The following is a 27,114-nucleotide window of genomic DNA, read 5'->3' on the forward strand; positions in this document are numbered from 1 at the left end:
CAATATCATAAGATTATTTTGATGTAATACTAGAATGCCAAAATCACAGCAGTGAATTTAAGAATTGATCTGAAAACAATTGTGAGCTCATCCTGGGCAAAGCCATGTGGAGCATAAAAAGACGCCTATAAGCTATGGTAAGAATGTTGTTTACTCGAACATCCTATTTCAAATCTTTTTGTAACCACAGACCACGCACTACAACTACAAAAGGGCTGAAAATGAGAACTTGAAATCCTGCCTTATCCAATATTGTGAAGAGTTTTTCCAAAGTGATACAAACAAAAGATTAGTTGATGACAACTGGGAGCTGTTTAGGAAATAAACACTTGAGACAATGGAAAGGTTCATTCCACATTCTTAGTCAGTGGGAGTGGTCTAGTCGTAGACACATAATCTGATTGTAAAATCGCATGATTTCGGGTGCCGTCTATCAGGCTGTAGACGAACCCATCATGAGTGTTGATAATGCGTAACACGCTTGTAGAGGTGCGCGTATGTATCGTGTTGTATGCATAGACTAGTGCGGAATACGCGCTAGCAGTACGTGCAACAGAATGGGTGAAGTTGTAAACAAGTTTTGTTCATTTTATAATAAGGGGAGTTTTTATGACGGTAACTTAGTTTTTGCTTAAAAAATAGTTTACAGTTATTAAAATAATATTTAACTGACTAAGAATGTGTGCCGGCATCCACTACTCAAAATACTGGACCTGCCTGTCTTCTATCACACGGTAGGAGATAGTAAAACAAAAATTCCTATTGTTTATTCTCGTTTAGAAATGTCTAGAAATAAACAAAGCCATCCCTGGATTGATACAGGAATTATTAGACAAATGAGAAAGAGAGATAATCTGTATGCCTGTGCCAAAAATCTCATAAGACTTTGGAGCTGATATAGAAAGCAACATAGCTACCATATAGATTTGCCTAATGGTGCATATGGGCTCCCTTGACATAACTGTAATTTTAGGCTCAAAGCTCCCTCTGCAAAAAACCCATCAGCACAGACCCTTAATTTTTGTTGTGTTTTTCAGATCAGTGAACTCTCTTATTTGTATGTGAAATTTCCCTTCAGGCATATGAGCCCATGTGCGATATTACATGAATCTTTACGGTGTGTAACAAGTTACTGACAAAATCCTACCACATGGAAGAAGTTCTTAGACCCAGCTTAGATTCAAATTCTAGAGGCAGTGAATATTCAAACTCCATTAAGGGATCTGGAATGAGCGTTTTGACAGTATTTTTTGTGGTACATGAGAGCACATCAGACATATCGAATTGCATTCTGAATACGAAGAATATCTTTCTGATATCAAATAATTTTCATGTTTTGAAATTCACGATATAATACAAATTTTATGACAAATTATTAAAATTTTCACATTTTTGATATATAACAGTCCTCAAAGTTAATTTTATAAATCTAATGATATATTCTTAAAGTGTATGTAGCTGGGAGAAAAAACCGATGATCAATTGAAAATTTTGACCTTCCATATTGAATATATGGATTTTTTCCCAAAAAGACCTATTTTTTTTTGGTGTTTTGGGAAAAGAAATCCATATCTTCAATACGAAAGGTCAAAATTTTCAATTGATCGTCAGCTTTTCATCCCACCTACACTTTAAGTATAAATCATCAGATTTATAAAGTTTACTTGAGTACTGTTAAATATCAAAAATATCAATTTTAATCATTTGCCATAAAATGTGTATTACATTGCAATTTCAAAAATCTAAATTATTTGATATCAGAAGGACATTCTTCAGATTCAGAATGCAATTAGATATGTCTGATGTGCTCTAATGTCCCACAATAAATACTGTGCAAACGTTCATACCCCATCACTTAAACAGAAAAAAATTTCAACAGATCAAGAGTCAAAGTGCTAAACCATCAATTCACTTGTGTGTTTACTGAAGAAAACTCAGCTTCATTGTCTAGCAAGGGTGCTCCACAGGAAGTTTCAATATGTCAGTGACCTTGATATTAGCTTACATGTAGAAGGAGTGCTAAAATAACTACAGCAGTAGACATCAGTAAAGCAGGTGGCCCACAAATACAAGCATCATGCAACACAAATAAATTTTCTTTCTTCATCCGCAACATTTTGATTTGGAATAGACTCCCGTTGGAAGCAGTGAAAGCACCATCAGTCACAACATTCCAGACAGCAGCCCTCCCAGCTCTGCAGCCAACCTTCACCTATCTCGTAACTGTAAGAGAGGATATTTTCCCTTGCACTTTGTTTTTCACACCCTATTAGGACAAGGACTTTATGCATCACCCACTACTTTAAGTCCACGCTATCTGTAATATGCTGGTACAAAATAAACACCTAGAGTCTCTAATGCAATATCCATTTCAACTATTTTAAAAATCTGTAATAATGCTGGTACAAAATAAACACCTAAGAGCATCTAAGGCAATATTTTACACGCTCTTAACTAAAATATTCAACCACAGAGATTTTTGGATTCTTCAAAGGTCCATTTAATGTGTCCTTTAATTATTTCAAGTGACTAAAGGCCTACACTTACTAATACGGTAAAGTCCACTCTATCTGTACTAATGCTGGAACAAAATAAACACCTAAGAGCCTCTAAGGAAATATCCATTTCAACTATTTTACATGCTCGCAACTAAAATATTCAACCACAGAGAATTTTGGATTCTTCAATAGTCCATTTAATATGTCCATGAATTATTTCAAGTGACTAAAGACCTACACTTACTAATACGGTAAAGTCCACTCTATCTGTACTAATGCTGGAACAAAATAAACACCTAAGAGCCTCTAAGGAAATATCCATTTCAACTATTTTACACACTCGCAACTAAAATATTCAACAACATGGATTTATGGATTCTTCAATAGTCTATTTAATATGTCCAGGAATTATTTCAAGTGACTGAAGACTTAAACTTACTTAATACGGTAAATCAAGCTATTTATGACTGACAGGCAGATGAGTAGTGATTTGACTTTGTCACCAATCATATTTTATTTTGACAGCAGTTATATTTGCGATGGATATATTGTATATTGAAAAGATTTATAAAAGTGATTGGTGGTATCACAAATAGAAAGCACTGAAAACATGTGCAAGTTTATCATCTAGACAAAATGACAAGTTAATATTGCTATTCATTATAACTAACAATATATAAGCCAATGTTGCTCTTTCAGACAAAAAATGAGAAAATTGAAAACAATTCATACCTTATAAGAGGGAAATAGTTGCATTTCAGTGCAAATTGGAATACTTTAGAAAGTGATGTGGAACAAAAGTGTCATATAAAAAGATATCAAGTGTACCATCTGTTAAACCCATAAAGCTCATATTTGGCTTCTACCATTTACTAGGATCCCTTGCATTTATAAGGATCTATTGCCTCATATCGTTAATTGCTTAACTCATTTTTGTAGTTTTGAGGAAAAAGTACAAAATATGGTTCAAGCATGCATATAATCATATTTATTCACCAATCTTTGGACAAGCACAAATGATAATGATATAAATTGAAAAGAATGATCAGAAATGATTAGGGTGATTACATAACTGATACATGTGACTTTCAGTGACTTTGGCCTGTGACTTTGGCAAAATCTTCAGACAAACAGAGTTAGGCATAATTTATTGTGGTGTTAAAATACCTAACTCACCATTTGTCACTGTCAAAATTGCATAACTCACCCAAAAATTTCCTTTATGATTGGTCAATGTCATTGGCATTATTACAGCAGGTGCATATACTAATAGAGACATGATTTAGGCAAAAAGCTCAATTTGGCTGAAAAGTGTGTTAGGCAATTATCGTAGCAGGATGATGATATACTGTTCTGAGACTGAATTCAGCAGCATCATTATCCTTCATCAACCCATGGGTCTTAGGCCTTTAGAATATACTCATCATATAAGCAAATCTATTGACAAATCTATTGCTTAATCAGTGATTAATCTAGACTTAAGTAAAGCGGCTTACCTGCTTGTTTAGCTGCTTCCTGTAAGGAAAGCTCTACAGCTCGCCTGAAATCCTCTTCATAAGTAGATGATCTGTTCCTACCATCACCTGTCAGGAGAATGGACACTGTTACAGGTGTATGCATATGTGTGTGCAATATGATTGTATTAAAGTCCCATATTGGCAATTTTGATTTTGAATTGCTCATTTGTCTGTTTGTAGGTTTTGTTAGTGGAAATTGAATTTGTTGGTGACAATTGAAAGATTTGGAAATGGAACATTTATTTGTTATACAAATTGTGGAAAACTGTAGCATTGATAGATCTCTTGTAAGTTTCCTAATTCCTAAATTTTGTGCAATTCCCATGTAATTGATAATTCTAGTTCCCTGCAGGTATACATGGAACACATAACATAACAATTTAAGATCAATCTATTTTCCACTGTCAGAAAGCGATGTAGAGTGATGATTGATGTAGAATAATGATTGTTAGGCTACCCCTATTATCTGTATAATGTACGGTAGATTTCATGATTTTGGTTATCAAAAATGACAAGTTAGTTGGCCCTTTCAGTGATTCAACTGTGTAGCAATACTGTTATGCCAAATATTGATGTGTGAGTTAACCCCAGGGTTTGGGTGAAGATGTGCGGCTGGGATTTCGAAAAACTACCTGTATTTAAAACCAAATTTGATGAAAAACAGGCCAGAAATTAAACAACTGTTGAAAAAAATAGTAAATTTTGCCAAAAAAATGGCACTTTTTTGAAATTTTTTTGAAAAAAGCACCCTTTCTGAAACCAAATTTTCATGAAATTGAGAGCCCTCAATAAACGAAAATGGTTGAAAATGCACTCCCAGTCTAAACTTAAATGGCTAAAATGCACACCTGATCTGTCGTACATCCACATATCCTCATTTCCACTAAGAACCCCCCACATGCATTTTATCAAATGTCATTGCTTTTATGAGTAACTCGGAGTACTGATCTGGCATCAGTGCATTCAATTGATGTGGTGACAGTGGTCTGTCAGTAAAATAAATCCTCAGTTAGGTTGACACTGTGATAAAATTATATCGGCATCATCAGAACAAAAACACAATGCAGTTGACAGCACTATACACTACTTTCCAAATCATCAGCCTCTTAAAAACTAATTTGATTGGCTACAAAAAGGGCTATGTCATGTATTGAGCCAATCAGAGATATGGTAAGAGTAATCAGTAGGGCTGAAGTGGATTAAACTTAAAAGTGGTCATTCAGATCATAGATAATGAAAGAACTATATTTCAACCAATCAGGTGCTCTATAAAAAGGCAATGTACTGCCCATGGGTTTCACAAGACTGCTTTTATCTGCAGGGCCGTAGCAGGCGGCCGGGGATGCCATGGCCGCCCCACTTTTTGAGAAATTTGTTATGTTTTTCTTTATATCTTTATTTCAATTTGGGCATATATTTGTATTTGGCCACCCCACATTTGTGATGGCCGCTCCACATTTTTCAACCTTGTTAGGGTGCTGTTTATCTGAGACAGTAACAGTACCAAAACAAATAAGGACTGATCATAGCATTGGAATCCCCCATGCCACTCACCAGATCCAGTAGAAAGCCCTGCATCCAAGGAATGTCTGCCATGTTTGGTCTTACTCATAGAATCTCTATTCCTGCTTGTTGATGAGGTTAGAGGCCGTGCTGCTACTTCACCACTGTACAACAAAAACAAAAACAATATAGTGATATTAAGTATATGGATCTTCAAAAACAACTTCACGAAAGAATGCTGAAACCATTGGGGCACTTGTATTCAGAATTGGTTATCACCCGCATACAAGGACTTTCAATAAGTACCCAAAGCAAGTATTTTACCTTTGTGCAAAATTTACCCAAAGCAAGTAATTTGCGGTTGTTTTCATACCCTAAGTAAGTATTTTCCTAATGTTTATACCCAAAACAAGTAGTTTTTTTAAATGCCCTAAATAAGTTTTAATATAAATTTAAATTAATGTATTAACCTTCCACCTTGGCAGATGTCAAAAGGACTTATTTGATTTTCATAATGTTATTTTCATGGTGAAAGCCTGGAAAGCTGATATATACAACTGATTTTTTTGGCATGTGGGTGAACTTGTAGTTGAGGTACCCTTTGGAGTATCAACTGTGTGATTACGGTACCTTTTTTCCAATTTTTGCTGTTTTTGCTACCCGTTTAAAGATACATGGATATTGTGCCTGGCCGTGAAAGAAGACCCCTTTTCCCTGTTTTTTGGTACGTGGGTGATATACAACTCTGAATACAAGTGCCCCCAAATGCCTTTATGAATTGATATGTTTGATGTTATTTGATTCTCATACAAAAGGTTAAGTAGAGAAGTTGCATCCCAGCAAACACAAAATGTTTTTAACAGGCTATATTTTAGGTTTTGGTTTAATAACATTAAATGTTGGGTTTTATAAAGGTCATGAAAACCTTTTCAAATGTTTTGTATGAAAACACACTACAACAACATTTTTAATCAAAATTGTTTTATACCTTTTATATACCCTTTATATAATGGCGATATTTAAACACGCTTTCCGACAACCTTTTCTAACCTTTCGCGAATGACGTCAAAATGTTTTTTGTTTGCTGGGATCTTCTTTTGACATGCCCACTTGTATGAGAAGAAGACAATTAACATATGCATAAGGTTATAGTTTTTTATTGAAAACTGATTGCTCTTTAGAAATGTCATGAAGACTATTTTTAACATCTTAGTACAAAATAAGTTTCAACAATAATTTCTTTTACATGATTTTGACATGGGCAGGGCAAATGATTTTATTGGAAAGAAAATCCTGCCAGATTTGACCTTTTCAGATAAATTTGGCTTCTCATTGTTTGAGGGATCCTCTTGGCTGTTCTCAAAATCAATTTGGCTGAAAAGGATCCATTAAGCTTGATTATATTACATATTTTTGCATCCTTTATGCAGTATGTTACTTCATTCTCTTTGAGATGTTACCGATAAAGGTGCTCCAGTTCTGAAAGGTTCAAAAAGCCACACTGGCAGTATGAAAAGTAATACATGTAAAATAGCATGGCAATCTAAACGAAATAGAGCTTCATAAATTCTTGATTTTCCTCATTTTGACAATGTCTGACCTTACAGAAACACAAGACCACTCTGGAAGTGATAATGTATTGATTTAAATTCATTGACAGATTCTCTCTTCGTTGCATATATCAACATATTCTATCCCAAATAAAAAAAACCCTGCTGAAAGAGCAAACCCTTAACATTATTCTAGATTGCCCTAGATACACATTTTGAAAGATCAATTCCAATTCGTACCCGGTTCCATTTATTTAAGAATGTCAAGTTTTTAGTAACCGTTATTTTTACAGGATTCATACTATGCCAAATAGATACTTCAGTTACACCTACACAGTCTGTGGCAAGCCTGTTAGATGTAGCATGGTTCACCTTGGGCAAACATGTTGCCTACATATTTCAACTCAAGATGAATTACATACAAATCCTGACATCATACTTCACTATTCGCTGTGAAACTGACGTAAGGCTACCATAGCAATATATTTTGGTTCACCTCAAGTTTGGTAGTGATGTCATTGCTTTTTCGTGGTTGCCAACAAACCGCCTCTGTACGCGTGCGTGTACACTTAGCGCGTTTAACTTTGCGCACACGATTCAATACTGCGGCAAGAAAAATATGCACATATGTCACTACCGAACTTGAGGTGAACAAAATTATAGATGAATATAATTTTTGATTACATTGCCCTTTACTACAACATTCACGCAATACCTATGCATTGAACCATATCATGCTGATCACCCGCATCTGTAAGATTAGTATCTTTGAAAAGAGTGTATTGTATTCAACCTATGATTGCAGACATACACAGGTGATGAGTGCAACCTGCTTGTAGTGCAGGGCGATATAGTCAAAAATTGTGATAAATCTAGTCTTAATTGTTAATCCGATTATGACGTCACTTCTACAGCGAATAGCCAATGGGCCTCTTGTTGCTTCTGAAAGTAGCATTCAGCTCATTGGTCCGAAACCAGTCACTTATCACAAGTAGCCGAGACATCAATTCCGGTTAATGACATTATTATGTCTTCAGAATCTTGCTTCCTATACCTTTGTACATAACCTAGCTGTCCGATAAATTTGTGTATCGGTCTGTAACCTCTTCATAGAGTGCACAGTTCATATTCTTTATATGCAAAAGTCACTATGTATGTCTCTTTTGGTGTGATTTTTTTGACATGCCATGACTAAAAATCAAATCAAATTTTTGACCAAATATCACATTTTTGACCATTTTTAACCCAAAATCACATTTTTGTCCAAAAATCACATTTTTGACGCAAAATTACATTTTGACCAAAAATCACATTTGACCAAAATTTTGGAGCAGAAATCACATTTTAAAGCAAAAAATCATGTTTTCTACTAAAAATCATGTTTTTTACTAAAAAGCATGTTTTTGACCAAAAAATCATGTTTTTGGCCAAAAAAACATTCTGAAGACATAATAATGATAAAATTTGACGGATACTTTTGCATGATACCTGAATTTATCGACCAATAAATTCAGGTATCACACTCAATCCGATTAATTTTATATCAGTGGCAGATCCCTTTTCATGCCACCAGTTTCTTTCTTTCCCTCTCCTTCTTTCCTTCTCTCTCTCTCTCTCTGTCTTTCTTTCTTTGAAAATTGCTGGGTGAAACAACCCCCTTTGCACCAACCTGAATCCGCCACTGAGTTATACTATTTTAATGCATATTTCTGTGACAAGTATGTGTCACTGCATCAAAAATGCATAGCTCTTGATCTACATGTTGAAACAAAAATAGAATCATTGACACATTCTTCTACTATACAACTGGAGACTGACAATGATCCCTGTCCTAAATTCTTTTTCCCTTTGTTTTTGAATATACATATTATTCATTGTTTGCTTTTGGATTTAAAAATATACTGGAACAGATATAAAAAATAATGATTTTAAAGAAAACTGTCTCTTGTACTTTATTTTCACCCTATATAAATTGGATACGGATTGAGCATCTTCGGAGAAATATTCAAACAAAGACAGCGTTGAGGAAGAGTTCCTGGTACACCAAACTAGTAAATATAGTAACAGCTTCTAGGGTTTGTACTGTAGTACAAAGGCAAAAAAGAGACAAGTAGCATTAACTGCTAAGAATTGCCATTCACTTGTGACTACTGTTTTCCTTGCAGTTTTAAATGTCAACAATAGCTGAAACATTCAATTATGGTGACCGTTACAGTAAAAGCTAGCTTAAGTCAGTCATACTATTTTATTTTAAATTTTCAGTCAAAATCAATTAATTGTGGCGAAAAAATGGCAATTTTACATGATTCTAGCAACAAAAAACATCGAATCTGGTTTGGTGGGGCCCATAAAACAGGATTTTATTTGTCACCTAAGGTACCTTTCACTATTATTCATTTCTCATTGCTACAGTACTAACAATTGTATTAACTTGTTTTAGCTAAAAACCTACCCTAAACCAGGTATCATCATCAATTTGAAAATGATAATGAAAATTAATATTATTAATTAATTATTAAAGTCTCCGTTTTTTGAAAATGCAATGCCTCTCGTAGTCAAAGTTCACATATTTCAATTTTTCTCGATTTGACTTGAAATAAGCAAATATAAGTTGTCTAATATAAAAAATAAAAATGCTGTTTTTGAGCAAAGTTTTAAAAATATACAACAGATATTTTAAAGTAGAGTGTCAATTAAAAGCTATTATTTAATATAGTAAGTGCTTTTGGACTTTTGTGTAAAGCACTAGTACTATGGTTTATTATCATTATTATGATCATCATCAATTATTATTAGGGCAGATATTGGTTTGAAAATTGTGTTTATCAGTTTTTGTATCTGAACTCTTCACGGTTCTTTCAGTATAAAAACTACTGGTACCATATATAATTATGTTCACTGATATATCTATAATAAATTACTGTGTTGGAAAACTTATTGTGATAAAAACTTGAGTGGTGGTGAAGCTTTTGCAAACACAGGAATATCAAAATGAATAAGGAAGGTGGTATGGGTTGGCGATATCATTGAACAATTCTAGAAACAAGGGTGACAATCACTTTGTGAACATATCATGGCAAAAATGAAAATTTATAGGTGTTATAATTTTGTTGGGCATACGACCTACTATTATACTGACTTTAAAAAAAACTATTTCTATTTTATGTTTTCATATTCACATATTTGTTAGCAGTTGATGGGGAAGAAGTCCTCGAGTCAGAGGGACAGATAAAAGAAAGATAGATAAAAGGAAAGCGGCAGAAGAGGAATGTGAGCTAAAGGAGGAACAGAAGAAGGAGAGGCGAGGGGCGACAAAGAAAAAGTTGATTAAAATCAGTGAATTAAATAAAACGACTAATCGATTTTTAATAAATTAGGGAGTTGGTAAAATTGTTTGCAATAAAAACTCGGAAGGTGGTGATGCATTTTTAAATGGCATTCATTTACGAACCGCTAGGATTATATATTATTCAGCAGCAAATTTTCTACTCCACTGCAGGAGAGTAAATTTAGCGGAACATTACAATGAAAATAGATTTGTATGTAATTGCACTCAGTATCAGTATCGAGGAGAAGATAATTGTAAATCACAGTGACAAGGTCTTCTATTCTAACATCTCATCCATAAACAACCTTCCAAAAGACAAAATCCACTCCATATAACTCTAACATCACAATCCATCAAACCATGCCTTACAGCCACGCACCTTTAAATTATGTATGATCAGACGTGTTTGACAACACGTAGGGGAGGCAATGAATGTCAAACATGTGAGATGCCATGTGCTTTTGCTTATCACACAAAATTGTTAGCCATTATTATGTGACCCATGGCATGTAGTAACGATCCATTACCAACAAGCCATTACAGGACCACTTGAAGACCATATTGGCAAACGTATAGATGCTTCTTTGAAGGAGCAGCTCCAATACTAGAGAGTACTTGTTTATAGAACTAGGATTACTATTGTGTAATAGAAGATAGGCACGTCCAACATTTCAATCATGCCGGCACAGCCGTTATCCCCAACAATACGAATATGGTTTACAAGCAAAAGCCTTCTATCAGATAAATATGACTACATGTAGGTGTCTATGCTGGTTGCCACTGGTCGGCCACAGCCAGTACTCAATGCTAACGACCGGCACTTACCCCTTATTGAAGCCTTCCTGACCGGCACTAAATTTGGACTCCAACAAAATTGGATCCTTCATAATAGAATTTCAAATAAAACCTGTAATGTGTTTTAGTGTGAAGTTCTACAGCCCAGCTCAGCCCTCACAAGTTAAAACATAATACCTGCTTGGTTATGTAGTATCAGATACTGCCTTTTAATAAGGAGCAAGACTGGTTAAGTCGGCAAGATATCACTCACTCTAGTATGCTACCTCGCACCCGTTGTTTTTGGCTGTTGCATTCCATGTCCACTGATGAAGGGGATGCTTACTGTTGCACTCAATGGGGATATCATAAAATATGTCAAAACTCAATTTCATATCAGTTATATAGAAGTTATTAGTATTTTCTATGTGGAGAAAGTTGACTGCAACAGAACGACCCTGTACAATTCGATTGGCTTTTAAGAGTGTCCCCTTTGACAGAGGTGTGAAATGGGCAAGTGCGATAGACGGAACAACCCTGATCGAGTGAATATGTGCCTTCCATCTAAAAACACAGCATCTGCTATGTTGTTGACTTGCATTTTTTTCTTTGGTAGAAAACAAAATATAAAAAAAACATCTGACAAAAAAAAGGGAACTATGTTTCTTATAGTTTTTGGCAAGGTTCTTCAGCGGTCTGATAATTTGGCTCTATTCACAGTGTAAACAAGGAAGTATGGTTCTGATTGGCTATTTGAATCATGCCATAATCACATCAGCACCTCACTCACCGATCAAGCTGCGTAGTGTTACCTCGTTCTTTTTGCGCAAATCAGAAAGACACCGCTGAATGACCTTGCTGAATAATGTAATGTAGATAATGCATTTGTACTTGGTTTAAACAGGTTTTAATGGGTTCATTGATGGAAAGGGCAACCTGCTGCAACCATTTAGGAATGCCATTAGCAAGCGCTTTCTTGAAAATGTACAACTAACTCACACTCTATTACATTAACATCTTTCAAACATCCCTTTATAATGTTCACATACATTTATTACAAACACTCTCTGCAGGCCTTCACTGAACACTTACCTTCACCATTAACATTCATACTTGTAGCACATGACTGTCAAGTAATATCTTCACCAGCCATCTAATCACAAAACACAGTTTTCTTGATGCTCCATATGCTACTTTAGGTCCATTAAAGACGTTTCTTCCCTTGCCCATTCAGGATGCTACATCAAGTCACACTTTAGAAAAAATCACCCAAGCCCTCATCTCACCTTTCTCATTTCACCCATATTTTAATACTCTCTCATCTAAATCATCTTTTTATTATTGCCCTTCTTCTACTGACTCCCCATCTCACAAACAGATACTAACTGGTAATTCAATTTTTTAAAGGTTTTAGGCTTGTTTTCCATAATTGTGGTGAAAAGAAACACACTGTACTTATAAAAAAGACTCCTCCCCCCACACAACCCCCCCCCCACACACACATACACATACACCACAGTGATTACTAAGTCTCCCTCTGAACAGAGTTCAGGCAAGACAAAAATAATTATGATTACTTGTTTTGGGAAGTAAAAAACTGATTACTTGTTTAGGGGTGCAAAAAAAATACAAATATTTGTTTAAGGTAGAAAATCTTGATTATTATACTTGTTTGGGGTGCATTTTTAAGCTGACAAAAATACTTGTTTATGGTGCTTTTTGAAAGTCCAAGTTCACGGATGATACCCAGGGTATTTTTGACTTTGAAAATGACCATGCATTATGCCTTTGAATAGGAAGTGACAACACCGGGAAATTGATTACTCACTTGTTTTATTTTTTTTCCCCAAAATAACATGTCCCCTCTTCTTTTTCAGGACGCTGGCAAAACTGCATTGTCATAGAGCATATTTTGGATTTGAGAGAGTTGGATTTACTTTCTGTAAAACTGTGCATACCTAAAACTAAATACATACACTTCTGTACCTAGCTATTCCTTGTTATTGGAACAGTTTGTTTGCCCTATGCACATAGTGATTTTCATCACTTGTTCTGATGAACTTTTGTACATGCATAAAAAAGCGCAATGATTTATAGTGCGCTATGCACAGGCTCAATGCCTAGATGTTGATCCACAAGCCTCAGCACACTTTACATGTTGTCACTAACCACTACGGCCCACATCACCCCATAAACCATGTAACAACAACACAAGGACTTTGCAGCTTCAAGAGCGCACACACTAGACATTGTACAAATGACCATCACAACCAGGATCAGCTCCATGAATTTCTTATGGGTTACAACAAGACAATTAGCAGTAAGTTCCTTGTCCAGGGGAATTTCAAGCAAACTCAATTTTTCCTTGGATCCTGGTTGCGAAGGTTATATTGTAGAATGTCTAGGGTGTACGCTCTTGTAGCAGCAAAGTCCCTGAATTGTTGTTAAATGGTTTATGGAATGATGTGGGGCTGTAGTGGTCAGCGGCAACCTATAAAGTGTGCTGAGGCTTGTAGATCAATGTCTAGGCATTGTGCCTGTGCGTAGCGCACTATAAATCACTGCGCTTTTTTAAATTTTTTACCTGTTTTCCCACATCAAATTGGTGTATCTTGCTCTCTGTTTCAGTAAATAACACCACTATATATTTAGGAATTCAATCATGTTTCACCGTTATTCATCATCGATCAACAACGATGCGTCCACATCGTCTGCGTGGTTTGCTGCCCGAGCCATAAAGTCGTATGTGGCCATAAAGTCGTATGCAGACTCCGAGTATTAGATTATTTGATTATTTAATCTAGTCCCATTACGTTATTTAATCTAGTCCCATTCTATTTCCAGTGATGGTAAAGTTTTTTAATGAATGTTTGATGACGAAAAATATCTAGCAGAAATATATTATCAATATTACGCCATCAAACATTCGTTAGAACTTAAACATTACTGGAAATAGAATGGCAATAGATTAAATAACATAGATATGTTACATCAAATATTTTACGTATTATAAAAAGTCTGCATACTGCTTTATATGAAGTTATTTATACATTTATTATTTATTTTTCATTGATTTAACTTATACCAAGTCATGTATAATCTAGTTTCACAAAGGAAAGTATACTCACTATGCATACTTGTTATAAAATCATCCTTATTTTTACCCAAAATAGCTCAGTAAAAAGTCAATGATAACAAAATCATAAAAACCTGCTTTCAATTCAACTTATCAAAACAATCCTTGAAGTCATTCAAGACTAGTCTTTAACGAAGAATTCACTTCAATCCAATGAATGATACAATTTGATTCAATATCCAAAACAACTAATATAAGATAATAATACAATAAAATCAATGCTCAGTGGTGCTTAAAGGTTATACAAAATGTGCTCTTGAATACAAATGAGTTTTAAAAGGCAGTAACCCTATTGGTTTAGGATATAGATTTCCTTCAAACTACAAACAATGTCAAATATCATCCCCTTCATGCATCCATGTAAAGAAACAAGCACATTGAAATATAATCACTCGGTGAAAGATGAATTGATATTTTGAACATCACACACATATTTTGTATACTAATTTACCTTATGATGAAAAAGTAGCTATCTACTGCTGATATTGGTATTGATGAAGTAGTAGCTTTCTACTGCTGATATTTGTATTGATGAAGTAGCCATCTACTGCTAATAAGTACTGATGAAGTAGTAGCTGTATAATGCTGATATTGGTACTGATGAAGTAAATGCATACTACTAATATATGTACTGATAAAGAAGTAGTAATGAAGAAGCTATCTACAGCTGATATTGTTAAAGCAGCCATCTACTGATCATATAGCTAAGTACTGATGAAGAATATTGCTGATATTGGTACAGATGAAGTAGCTACATACCACTGACATTTGGACACTGATGAAATAATAGCTATCTACTGCTGATATTGGTATTGATAAAGTAGCTGTCTACTGCTGATATTGGTATTGATGAAGTAGCTGTCTTCTACTGCTGATATTGGTATTGATGAAGCAGCTGTCTACTGCTGATATTGGTATTGATGAAGTAGCTGTCTACTGCTGATATTGGTATTGATGAAGTAGTTATCTTCTGTTGATATTGGTATTGATGAAGTAGCTGTCTACTGCTGATATTAGTATTGATGAAGTAGCTGTCTATTGTATTGATGAAGTAGCTGTACTTATTGGTGCTGCTGCAGTAGTTATCTACTACTGATATTGGTAATTGCTACATTAAGAATCACAAGACCAGTTGAAATGTAAATGCAATTATTGGCTTCCAAGACTCATTTTTTATTAGATCAATGTATTCATACTAAGCCCTAACAGTGCCCAGTATTACATAATACTGGGCAAAGAGATGCAAGACCAAGCATCCCAGCTGCGTAATCATCTAAAATCGCACACAAAACCATTGGGCGGACAGCATTCCAATTAGTGACTTGCTATCCCAGGCCTGTCAGTGGCACCAGATGGGTACATGGCTCAAAACCAGGGCAGAGAAAAGAACCTTTCTCTTCATCTTCTTTCTTCCTTCAGATAGCAAAGAGGTACACTGCAGTGTTTTATTTTAACGGCTAATTAACTGGATAAAATATGGCACCTGTCATCCTACTCACACTTAAAGAGCTGATAAACACTTCTGAGAATAATAGAGCACTTTAAAAAAAGAAGAAATACTTCTATTCCTGACCTTATTCTGTAATGTAGCCAATAAAAGCTGCCATATGCTTGCCTACAAACTGATGTTTACCAGTGATTATTGCTTATTTATTGCAGAGCCATTTCTGGATGAATTCCAAGGTTATGATGACATTTCAAAATACTTGGTGGAATATTTATAAAGCAATTTGTTTCTACTAAAATAATTATTAAAGGTGGCTTTGAATCTACAGGGTGTCTAAAGAAACAAAAGCTCATGGAATATTAGTCAGTGAATTCACTATATCATACACTTACCTACCATGAATATAACTTCTTATACATACCATGAGGTGATAAAATAACATAATAACCAAACTCATTGTACCTAATGAAATTTGTCATGCTAGCTTTCATAAACAACAAGCTCAAAATAAAATTCAGAATACACTTTTTGCGTAGCTCAGGCCAAAAAAAAAAATGTTTGGTTGCCCTTCCAAGACAAAAATTTGGAGGGTCGATAGGTAGATCCTTTTTTTTTCCATGGGATCTTCCTCCATTTTGAAAAGGCTTTTGACAAATGCTTGAACATTTTACAGTAAAACATTGTGCATTTTGGACAGAATTTAAATGGAAATACTTCTTTTTTTTAATCAAATGTGCATTTAATAATTTAAGTGAGTGAATAACAAATATAAAATGTCCCTGATTCTGGTTTTTTTTTAAATGTGATTGTGGAAAAAACTTTTAAAAAAGGTTTTAATTTTTTTAGTCTTTCGCTTAGGGCAACCAAAGATTTTTTTTGGGGGGGGGGGCTTAATAAGAGATTATAGCTTGAAACAAGGTAGAAAAACACACTGAAAATAATGGCACAAAAAAGTGTGTCTCAAATTTTGCAAAGATTTCAAAAAACAATGTAGAATTGTATTTTTCTCTTCTCTTCTCTCCCCTACCGACTCAAACCAAAATAAGCTTGAGAAAAGTTGTGATGATCAGACCTTTCAAACTTACATTCTGAAATATTTTCACTAACTTAAAGTGTTAATTACGTAATTTTTCTAACAAATGCTCATATTTTTACCAATATTTTTTATTTTCTCTGAGACAAAACAAATGTGCATGGCAGCTTTGAGACATTTATAGAAACGTTGTAAGCAATAAACAGATCCAACTGTCCCATGAGATTTTTTTTCTCCCTATACTATTTAACTCATTTATATTTGCACACAATTTTGCAAATGCATATTCAATGTTTGTGTTTAATTGCTCTATTCAGCAACTTGAGATTGTTTGCAATTTTTGTATTATGCATTTTACAGGTAAATGACAGTATGGTATAAGTGATTGAATGAATGTTACATCCTTCTGCAATGCAAAGGGTCCAATTTATCTTGCCGCTTTCAAAAGCAGAGGTGAGTGCTTTTATTCTGGGCATATTCATTCCCTGTTTACTTTCCTCTTATAAATATTTCACTACTACACTATCTCATTTCATCATTTCTTTTCTTTCTTGCGGTTTCTCTACTAAATGACGATGTCATGGAAAACGGGGATAAAATCTTACAAAACTTTCAATGATAATAAGACCAACAATGCATCACAAAAGAGAACCAGATGACTTGATACTCAGAATATCGCTTAACGCCACCGGCAAATGGGTCCATTAATATTTCTATCCGACTCCCACGAGGAAAACGTAACAAAACCATCTGTCATCTTTGAAATGTAGCACTTGTCTCGACACAATTTGATATGTTACTTATACCATACCAATGGAAGAAATAAGTACACATTAGTATCATACTGTCACTGGCGTTACTTATGCAGTAAATTGTAATTTACTTCAAGCACAATGGTAACAGGAAAGGTCACTTGCCTTTTTGTTTCTTCACAATTTAACACGACAAAACTGCTGCAGTGCAAATAGTGAGGATTGTTTGACATCCCTCATACATAAATTCTCAACAGTTTATTGGGTGATTGCCATTCCGTATATTTATCGTAAGCAGAGCCATTGAAATTTAAAATGAATAAAAAGTGGTTAATAGTTTTCAACAATTATGCCGATGCTGCGCAATATGTTACTAGCCTTTGGATCTTAGCCAGATTCAGTCCGATTGTCATAAAATGTACAGGGAATAAGAAGAGACTGATTCCTTTGTGCAACTTTCATGTGTGTTACCTCAAAGGCTTGCCGATTAAAGGCCCATTCAGTAATTTGCTCATCCAGACGATCATAAAAATCATCAAAATTCATATTTTGGAACCTTTGTCATTTCATAGATGTGCTAACATAGCCTGCTAGTAGTTCAGCTGAAAACCGTGTATGAAAGACAAAACATGAATCGGGAATATATATACTGACAGTATATAAATTAGCTACATGTATTTCAATGGGGCTTCAACTTTGTCAATAATGTGGTTTCCTTGTTTTTTTTGCCCAAATTTTTTATTTCAGAAATACCTAATGACAATTTTAACGACTTATCCTTCACTTTTAAGGGATTTATACACAGTTTAATTTTGTAATATTTAAGCTAAGATCACTGAATGGGTCTTAAGTTATAGCATTAAATTACTGGAAAGAAAGTATTATGTTGCCAGTAAACTTGTTCAGTGTCGTTGTGTTGACATAAGAGTATTAAATAATTTGGAAAGTAATAGAATTTAAGTAGGGTGATACAAAACAAATATGAATAGAATCTGCTTTAAAGTCATGAAATGGTAGATATATATAATCACTTAGTTTGTTACATGGAACAATCTATCTTTGTCCTCATATCATATTTCAACCATCTTTCTCATAGACAGTTAATATTTGTATTGCTGGTATCAATGTTGCTTATAAGGTGGTATGTCGAGTTGTTCCATGCAAAAATAACGTTATCTCTGTGTTATATCAGGCAAGACACATGGCTAGGTCTCAAAAACAATACTTTTTTGTTATTCTTATCACCCGTAAAATCATGTTTGAGTGTAATTTATGTGTACTCTTTATGGCTAATTTTATCAAGTTCATCCAGTCACTCCTGTGCATGAAATTAGCAAAACCATTTGAGTCCTTCACACGTGGATGCAAAATATTACCTCTCCACCCACCCATGCGCAAGATCGCTGCACGCATACCATACGTTAGGCAAAACGCCAACGATTCACACAGCCACACAGTTTAATACACACCCAGCTGTACTCTACTGTCTCATATACCACAGGCAAGAACCAATGAAATTAAAGGAAAAACAACAACTATTTAAGAATGTTATAAATTGGTGTGGTTAACATTTGAACATTGTAACACCACTTTCAGACCTGCATTAATAATGATGGAACAAGAGTCTCACTTTCTTTCTCTCTTTCTTTTACTCTCCCCCAATCTCTCTCTTTCTTTCTCTCTCATTCTTTCCCCCATTCTTTAGATTACCCCTTACTCCTCTTCATTTTTGATATTGTTTGTTTTTCTTACAAACACAGCCACAAACCACATTATTGGAAGGAAAAACAAGCAAAAACAAAACCTCATAGTATGAAGAATGTAATAGGGTTATCTGTTGAATAAATGCAATGCAACACAACCAACTACTTGCAAGATGACACATTCACACGAGTAATATAAGTCTACTATCACCATACAGGTATTTGAACTGTAACCAACCCTAAGGCAATTCAGTAAATCCATCAGAATGAGAGTACAGCAACTTTTCAAAACTCGACAGACATATAGTAATTAGTATATTACTTCAATATTATCCAGCAGAGTTGTCAATAATATATCATGATGTTAGTAATGGAAAACGAAATAAAGACAAATAGGCCTTCAGCTTTAATAAAGTGTAGGAAATCATAATTGATCAATTACGTAAACATGAAGTATTATTAGACTTTACAATTTCCCGTTACAAACAAAGCAAATAGGATTGGCTGTTGACATTACAAAAAAGAACAACTTAATAATATGAAAAACATTAATGCAGAATTAAATGTTATTCATTCACCCAATCAATTATTTGTGTTAAAGTGGAGGTAAGCGACGTCTTCCAACCACCGGATGAAGAATTTAGGGTTAGGGTTACATTTAGGGTTAGGGAATGGTTAGGGTTAGGGTTAGGGAATCATTCTTCATCCAGTGGTTGGAATACATCGCTTACCTAAAGTGGACAGTGGACACTATATTCGACTAAATTAGCTCATCAACAAATGGTCTTCATCAAAAACTATGTTTGCTTCATAGAATAAGTTCTATTTTAAGTTATATTATAATTCTGAATTATCTGAACCACAGTAAAAGTATCAAAATTGTGACAATTAAATCAAGCAAAAGTATGGTCTCTAGCATTAAGTTGTAATCAAAGATGTTTATGCAGTTTACATTTTCCATGTCTAGGGATACGAAAACTTATATAAAACGACCTACTTTGGTCATACAAAGAATAGCACATTTGTATTCCTAGTTTGGTCTAATATTACCAGAAAAAAACCCTGTTTTGTGGGCTTTTTCAGTGATTCAGTCACATACACAATTGCCTGAAATGAAGTGTAATGTTTTCTCTCAAATCACCCCGGCGCATTTCACAAATTCATCCAAGTAGGTTGATGGATAAGCATCACAATGAATAGCATGTATAATTTGCATGTTTCCAAAACAAAACCACACTATTACTTGACAGACAGAACCCAACTAAGTCCCTTTGTAAATCTGTGGATTATACATAGATTACACAGCCTCCGGCATGTTTCCATGCAATGCTATGTATGGTAGATATCAAACGTAGAATTCAAAACAACAAGAAGATTGACAATTTTAATCTTTGAATCTACAAAGGCAAAAGCCGCATTTGTGCATTAATACTGACATTTGAAAATCAAAATACTACCCTCGGGTCACCGACTTTTAAAATCAAATTTATACCTTACTTCTTTTATAGGTATACAGTATGGAAAGACTCGGGAGGATTTGATACAATCTTCTATTTTTGAACAAGGATCCTTTATGTATGTATTTTTCAGCATATTATGATGATATATGTTATATACACACAGTTTGTCCGGCACGCTTTCTACAACGTGGGGGTTTGAAATTCCAAAAATCAGAGAAAAAGGGTGGGGGTTAAAATGTTACTGTATATTAAAAGGGTGGGTTTCTAAAAAGTGTGGGAGTATACAAATACAACATGTTCCATTTCGGGGAATTATTCAAAAATACTGGTCCCTCGGTGTTGGATGATTTGACTACTTCCCGACGCGTCAGCGGAGGGAAGTAGTCAAATCATCCAACACCGAGGGACCAGTATTTTTGAATAATTCCCCGAAATGGAACATGTTGTATTTGTTTTACTATAGGGCCTACCTCATAAATATTTTCACTATCATGGTAAAATCATAAACAAAAATCAAAACACACCGGTACTAGCCAGCGTGCCGACCGGTATGGTAAATAAGCTTTATAGTTTGCTTACCTGATTTTATTGGAGGATTTCTGTTCAATTTATTTACAATTAGGCTTATATTATTCTAATGTTATTTTTAACACTCCATCAATAACATTTTGTTTCATAAAACGTCAAATTCGTGTGTTATTATCCATCGGTAATCTCGACGAAATAACTGCAGCCATGACTGCAGCATTTTCACGATAAACGCATCTGCAGAATCGCTGTTATGTAGCACAATGCTACGTCTGAAGGAACGGTGACTCGCAGGGTCGAGACACCGTGTGGTAGTAGGGTGCGGAAGTTTTTACTACTTTCCTGCGTGCGCGTAATTGCACAGGCGCGGGAAGTAGTCAAAATACCGTACTCGGACGCTGGCGCTATTAACCAATAAGATGTCTGGATTACCTAATAAATATTTATGAGGTATTATAGTAACAAAATATAAAGCATGTGGGTAAAGCTACCAATTGAGCAAAAATTATGGTAATAAAGTAATTGAATGATTTCCTCAAAAACATTGATATTTTCGTGGTAAATTTCGAATGAAAATTGAGTAAGATGTCACCTGTTTAATAGACTTGACAATTACATATTTTACTGACGTTTCTCACATGTACTGAATGTATCGCAATCAATTCAGGATGTCAGCCATGTGTGTTGTTGTCTGAACGAAACAACTGAGAAGGAAATGATGTTAATTGTGCCAATAATGTCGCATATGAATGATTTATGAGTGTTTGTTAGATTAGGATAAATTCTGCATCAATTTGGACTCTGAAATGGACAACGACGGTGCAGATAATGATAATGAACCTGGAAGTAACCATGAAATTTGCGATATAACCATGAAATTTGCAATATCGACAATGTTCAGTCTTCTGAATTGGATAACTACAATGTTGTAAGCTTTGGTCACAAAAGGGTGGGGGGTTCAATTCCTGATATTAAGGATGTCTGGCTAGAAAGCGTGGGAGAAAAATAAAAAGGGTGGGTGTTTAACCCCCTGACAAACCGTGATATACATGCAAGCTCATATATATGTTCACTACTCAGGGATCAGAATCTGGCAATCCCGATTTGCTTTCTTTCTTTCCTTTTCTCATGGTACTGATCAAAGTGTTTTGCAGTGTCAAGGGACTTCAGTACTAGGTAGTGCAAGTGTTCTGTTGCCTGAACATTACCGAATGGCATGACACTCATCTGATCTTCAATGTTAATGCTGTTTTTGAAAACTGCTAATAGTCTCATCCTCTACATTTTATTGAGTACTGTAGTGTATGCCACACATATGCATACACCCCCTTGTATCACAGTGTTTCTGAGCACACCAAACTTGAAATGTATGTGTCTTTGGCATGACCATTTGTATCAGAAGTCATGGGTGGTGGAACCAGGGTGACACCAGGGTGACACCATGATACTCCTTTACTATGGTGGCACTCAGCCAGCCACCGGCCAACTTGCCATTTTGGATGTGAAGTTTGCTCCTGGGACAGGCAAGATTAATGGCTATGGCAGATGTTAAATTAAAAAAAGAATAAGTTCTGTGAACTCAAAACAAGACCAGACCAATAAATCAAGGTTATAGCAATAGCTATTGAAACTGGCCAAACCCCCAGAAGGTGCAAATGTCCACAATTCAGGTGAGCCTGCAATTATGTAGATTTCTCATGCGTGTGTCCTCACTTGTCAGTTTTTACGTAAGTACACCCCCCACACACACACACACACATGCACACCTACACTATTGTAGATTGACTGCTAATTGGACAAGAATAAGAAAAATAAGTTCAACTAGAGCGGTTCTCGGCTTTCGCGGTTCTCGGCATTCGCGGTTCTCGGTAGTGTGGGTTGGTCCGTATGTGACGTTTCTGTTCAGAACCTTGTGTGACCCTTCCCCCCCCAGAAAAAAATCATCCGCCATCACTGGTTATAACAAGGGCCTTGTAAATGCAACTGGTGAGACAGAGCCTCGAATGACGTTTGTGTTTTCAGTCTGATTTCAGTTCCCTAACACTAACAGGTACAAAGTTTACGCATTATCATTAGGCCTACCAAGTATTGTATGTCCTATAATCTCTTATGTATGACATGGATCTTTACCATGATTGAAAAAAAAAAAAAAATATCATTTCAATACCCCAAACATGCGTTAAAAAAGACCATGTTTTACACATGCAACCTCAAGTTTAGACATATAATTTAATTTTCCCTAAACCCTCATGCACGGGAAAAATCATGCCGCCACCATTGGTTATGACAAGGGCCTTTTATGGTGCACACCAGTAAATAACCCCCACTGACTTTCTGTACAGACAGGGCCGGAAAACAACTCAGTTCTTCAAAACTTCCCTTTCTGCAAGCAGAAGGTCAGATGACGACATCCATTGTAAAAATTAATATATGGATTTCAGGATTTTTTTCCAGAAATATTGTAAAAAGTTCAACCTATAACCCATACAGCTAACGCCACCTCACAAACAGCTTGGTGTTTCTGAAATGTAACACATTTTGAAAGTCGTCATAAAAAGTCGGATCCTGCTAAATTTACACAGACAATCTAATTGACAGGCCTAAATGATGATTAAATATGAATCAGGGCCTAATAGTTGCCTTTTAAGCCTTTTCTAATGTATTACATTAAGTCATATTGCACATTTCCTTGTTTCAAATACTGTTTTTTCCCTTCCAGGGTGTAGCTAGACTTCTCCGTACTCCACTTGCCAATTGTGCTTCTGGCTATTGCATTTAAGCTTAAAACTCTGATTATTATTTGTGCACAATTGATAGATTTTCACATCTAATCTTTTCAGTCACCGTCGCCCTCTGTTTGTTAGCTTCCCAAGTGGACTACTGACTTTGGATTGCGGATAACTTTTTAACACGGGATTCTATGGAGAGTTAGGCCAATTTCTGGCCTAACTAAAATTGGTCATGATGTAATGCATCTTTAAATGAATCTGGCTTGTGATTGGTCCCCCAGATATCGTTATTGATTGAACAAATTCATCAGGATCGGTAGAGTAAACTAGTAAACCAGAGTTCGTAGGATCTGATCCAAGAAAATGCACTTACTGTGTGCGTTTCAACAACCACTGTTGTCTTTGTCAACACTTGATGAGGAGTGACTGCAATCTACTGACAACCAACGCTAGAGGGATATGTAAAATCAGGCGGTTTTTGGCGATTTTAGCCATTAAGCCCCCCCTCCACCGCATAAATCTGAAAGCCCCTCTGAGCCCCCCCTCCTGGAGACGCTATTGCAAAATCAATGGAGAGAAACTATACTACCTTGTTTCTTAATCAAATGTAACGGGGTACATCAGGCAACTATGAGAGCCAAAAAGGCCTCAAATTGAGCAAAGAAAGAACAATTAGTGGTGTTCGCCCTTAATGTCATATTATCATGACCGTTTTATTTTGTTTTATGTTAAGGGCTGGGGTATGAACGTTTGGACAGTATTTATTGTGGGACATTAGAGCACATCAGACATATCGAATTGCATTCTGAATACTAAGAATGTCCTGATATCAAATAATTTTGATTTTTTGAAATTCGCAATGTAATACACATTTTATGACAAATCATTAAAAATTGATATTTTTGATATATAACAGTCCTCAAAGTAAATTTTATAAATTTAATGATACATTCTTTAAGTATATGTAGCTGGGAGGAAAGGCCGACGATCAATTGAAAATTTTGACCTTTCGTATTGAAGATATGGATTCCCCCAAAAAAAAGGTCTTTTGGGAAATAAAATCCATATCTTCAATATGAAAGGTCAAAATTTTCAATTGATCGTCGGCTTTTCCTCCCAGCTACATACACTTTAAGAATATGTCATTAGATTTATAAAATTTACTTCGAGGACTGTTATATATCAAAATTTGAAAAATATCAAATTTTAATAATTTGTCATAAAATTTGCATTATATCGTGAATTTCAAAAATGAAAATTATTTGATATGAGAAAGACATTCTTCAGTATTCAGAATGCAATTCGATATGTCTGATTGCTCATTTCCCACAAAAATACTGTCGAAACGCTTCAAAACGCTCATTCCAGATCCCTTGAGTATATGTCATATTACATGTTTCACATTTATACGATTTTAAATAATTCTTTATCATGTTTATAGGACATGCTCTGTTATATTTTTATATCCTCTTTTCATTCTTGAAAAGATAGATCATGCTTTTATTTCACCCATTGGGTATTTCTTTATTAATTTGTGTTTATATGGCGATTTCAAGTGGGATAATAACTCCTGGATAGCGTAAGCATAATGTTGATAGATTTAAATATCATTATAAATAGGCACTTAATAATAATGATATTGAAATAAATTGATAAATAGATAAATTAATAGATAAATAAATAAAAGATATATAAGCCTAGATAAATAATAAATAAATGATAAACTAGGAGTAAATTGCAAACATTAAATATCTTAGAGCAAATGAGCATTTAATAAGTTTTTTGCGACAAATATTTTGCCCTTCTTGTATGCGTTTTATCATTATTTTATCTTTTACTAATTTTTTTGGGACATGCTCGCTTATTTATTTTTTATGTGTTCCTCTTATCATTTGTGAAGTATTTCTTTATTTTTGTTTTAGTACAAGTGATCACTGAGTATGTTTAACTGTGGAAATATCAGTAGATAAGGTGTTTTTTATTTCACCCTTGAGTATTATTTATAAGTGTATCAACATACATTTCACATGTCATGATTTTTCATTGTTTTATTTTAAAGCAATTCTTTATTGGGGTGCATGCTCTCATATATTAGGTGGCTTTTTTTTCATGTTCCTCTTGTCATTCTTGATAGATGGCTGTTTATTTATGTCGCGTGTTAAGTATTTTTTTAATTTTTGGTCGAAGTGTATAATTATCATCAGACACATGTCACATTTTTATGTATGATTTTGCATTATTTAATTTCAAATTATATAATTTTTTAAAGCGTACTAACGTAGTTCTTTATTTTTGTTTCTGTGAATATCATCCGAAAAGTAGGCCTCCTGCACATTATGATTTTGCCTTGCTTTATTTAACTCTTTACTGGGGTGCATGCTCTCTGCTGGGTTTTTTCATGTTCCTCTTATCATTATTGACAAGATAGCACCTGCTGTACGCGGTTTATTTATTTCGCCCTAAATTATTTCTTTACTTGAGTTTTTAGATTTTGAAGTTTATATCATGATAGCACACGCTATGTTTTTATACCAACCGCGTTTTCTTTTTGAAAACAGTTCTTGTTTCAAATCCTGGTCCGCAATGTCAACATTCAGTTCGTTCATAAAATATGGCTATTTATTTATGTCGCGTGTTAAGTAGTTCTTTATTTTTTGCTCGAAGTGTATAAATATCATCAGACACCTGTCACATTTTTATGTATGATTGTTCATTATCTAATCTTAAAATATATAATTCTTTAAACTTATTTCTTTTTTTCTGTTTCAGTGAATATCATCCGAAAAGTAGGCCTATACACATTATGATTTTCCTTGTTTATTTAAACTCTTTATTGAGGTACATGCTCCTCTTATCGTTATTGACAAGTCATCACATGCTGTACGCTGTTTATTTATTTCGCCCTCATTTTCTTTACTTTTGTTTTTAGATCTTTAGTTCTTTATTTTTGTTTCTGTGAATATCATCCGAAAAGTAGGCCTTCTGCACATTATGATTTTTCCTTGCTTTATTTAACTCTTTACTGGGGTGCATGCTCTCTGCTGGTTTTTTTTCATGTTCCTCTTATCATTATTGACAAGATAGCACCTGCTGTACGCTGTTTATTTATTTCGCCCTAAATTATTTCTTTACTTTTGTTTTTAGATTTTGAAGTTG

General features: G+C 34.8%; 1 protein-coding gene across 2 annotated transcripts in view; it reads right to left on the bottom strand.

Moving 5' to 3' along the window:
• Nucleotides 1-27,114, bottom strand: part of LOC140155844 (ankyrin repeat and IBR domain-containing protein 1-like) — a 116,687-nt gene that overhangs the window by 414 nt on the left and 89,159 nt on the right. For both annotated transcript variants that reach the window (XM_072178833.1, XM_072178832.1), the window contains exons 20-21: nucleotides 5,570-5,682; nucleotides 3,995-4,081 (exon numbers count right to left, since the gene is read on the bottom strand). In XM_072178833.1, the coding sequence (XP_072034934.1) occupies nucleotides 3,995-4,081; nucleotides 5,570-5,682 (200 nt within the window). The remainder of the gene's footprint in view (nucleotides 1-3,994; nucleotides 4,082-5,569; nucleotides 5,683-27,114) is intronic.

Source organism: Amphiura filiformis, chromosome 6 (genome assembly GCF_039555335.1).
Source record: "Amphiura filiformis chromosome 6, Afil_fr2py, whole genome shotgun sequence".
NCBI lineage: Eukaryota > Metazoa > Echinodermata > Ophiuroidea > Amphilepidida > Amphiuridae > Amphiura > Amphiura filiformis.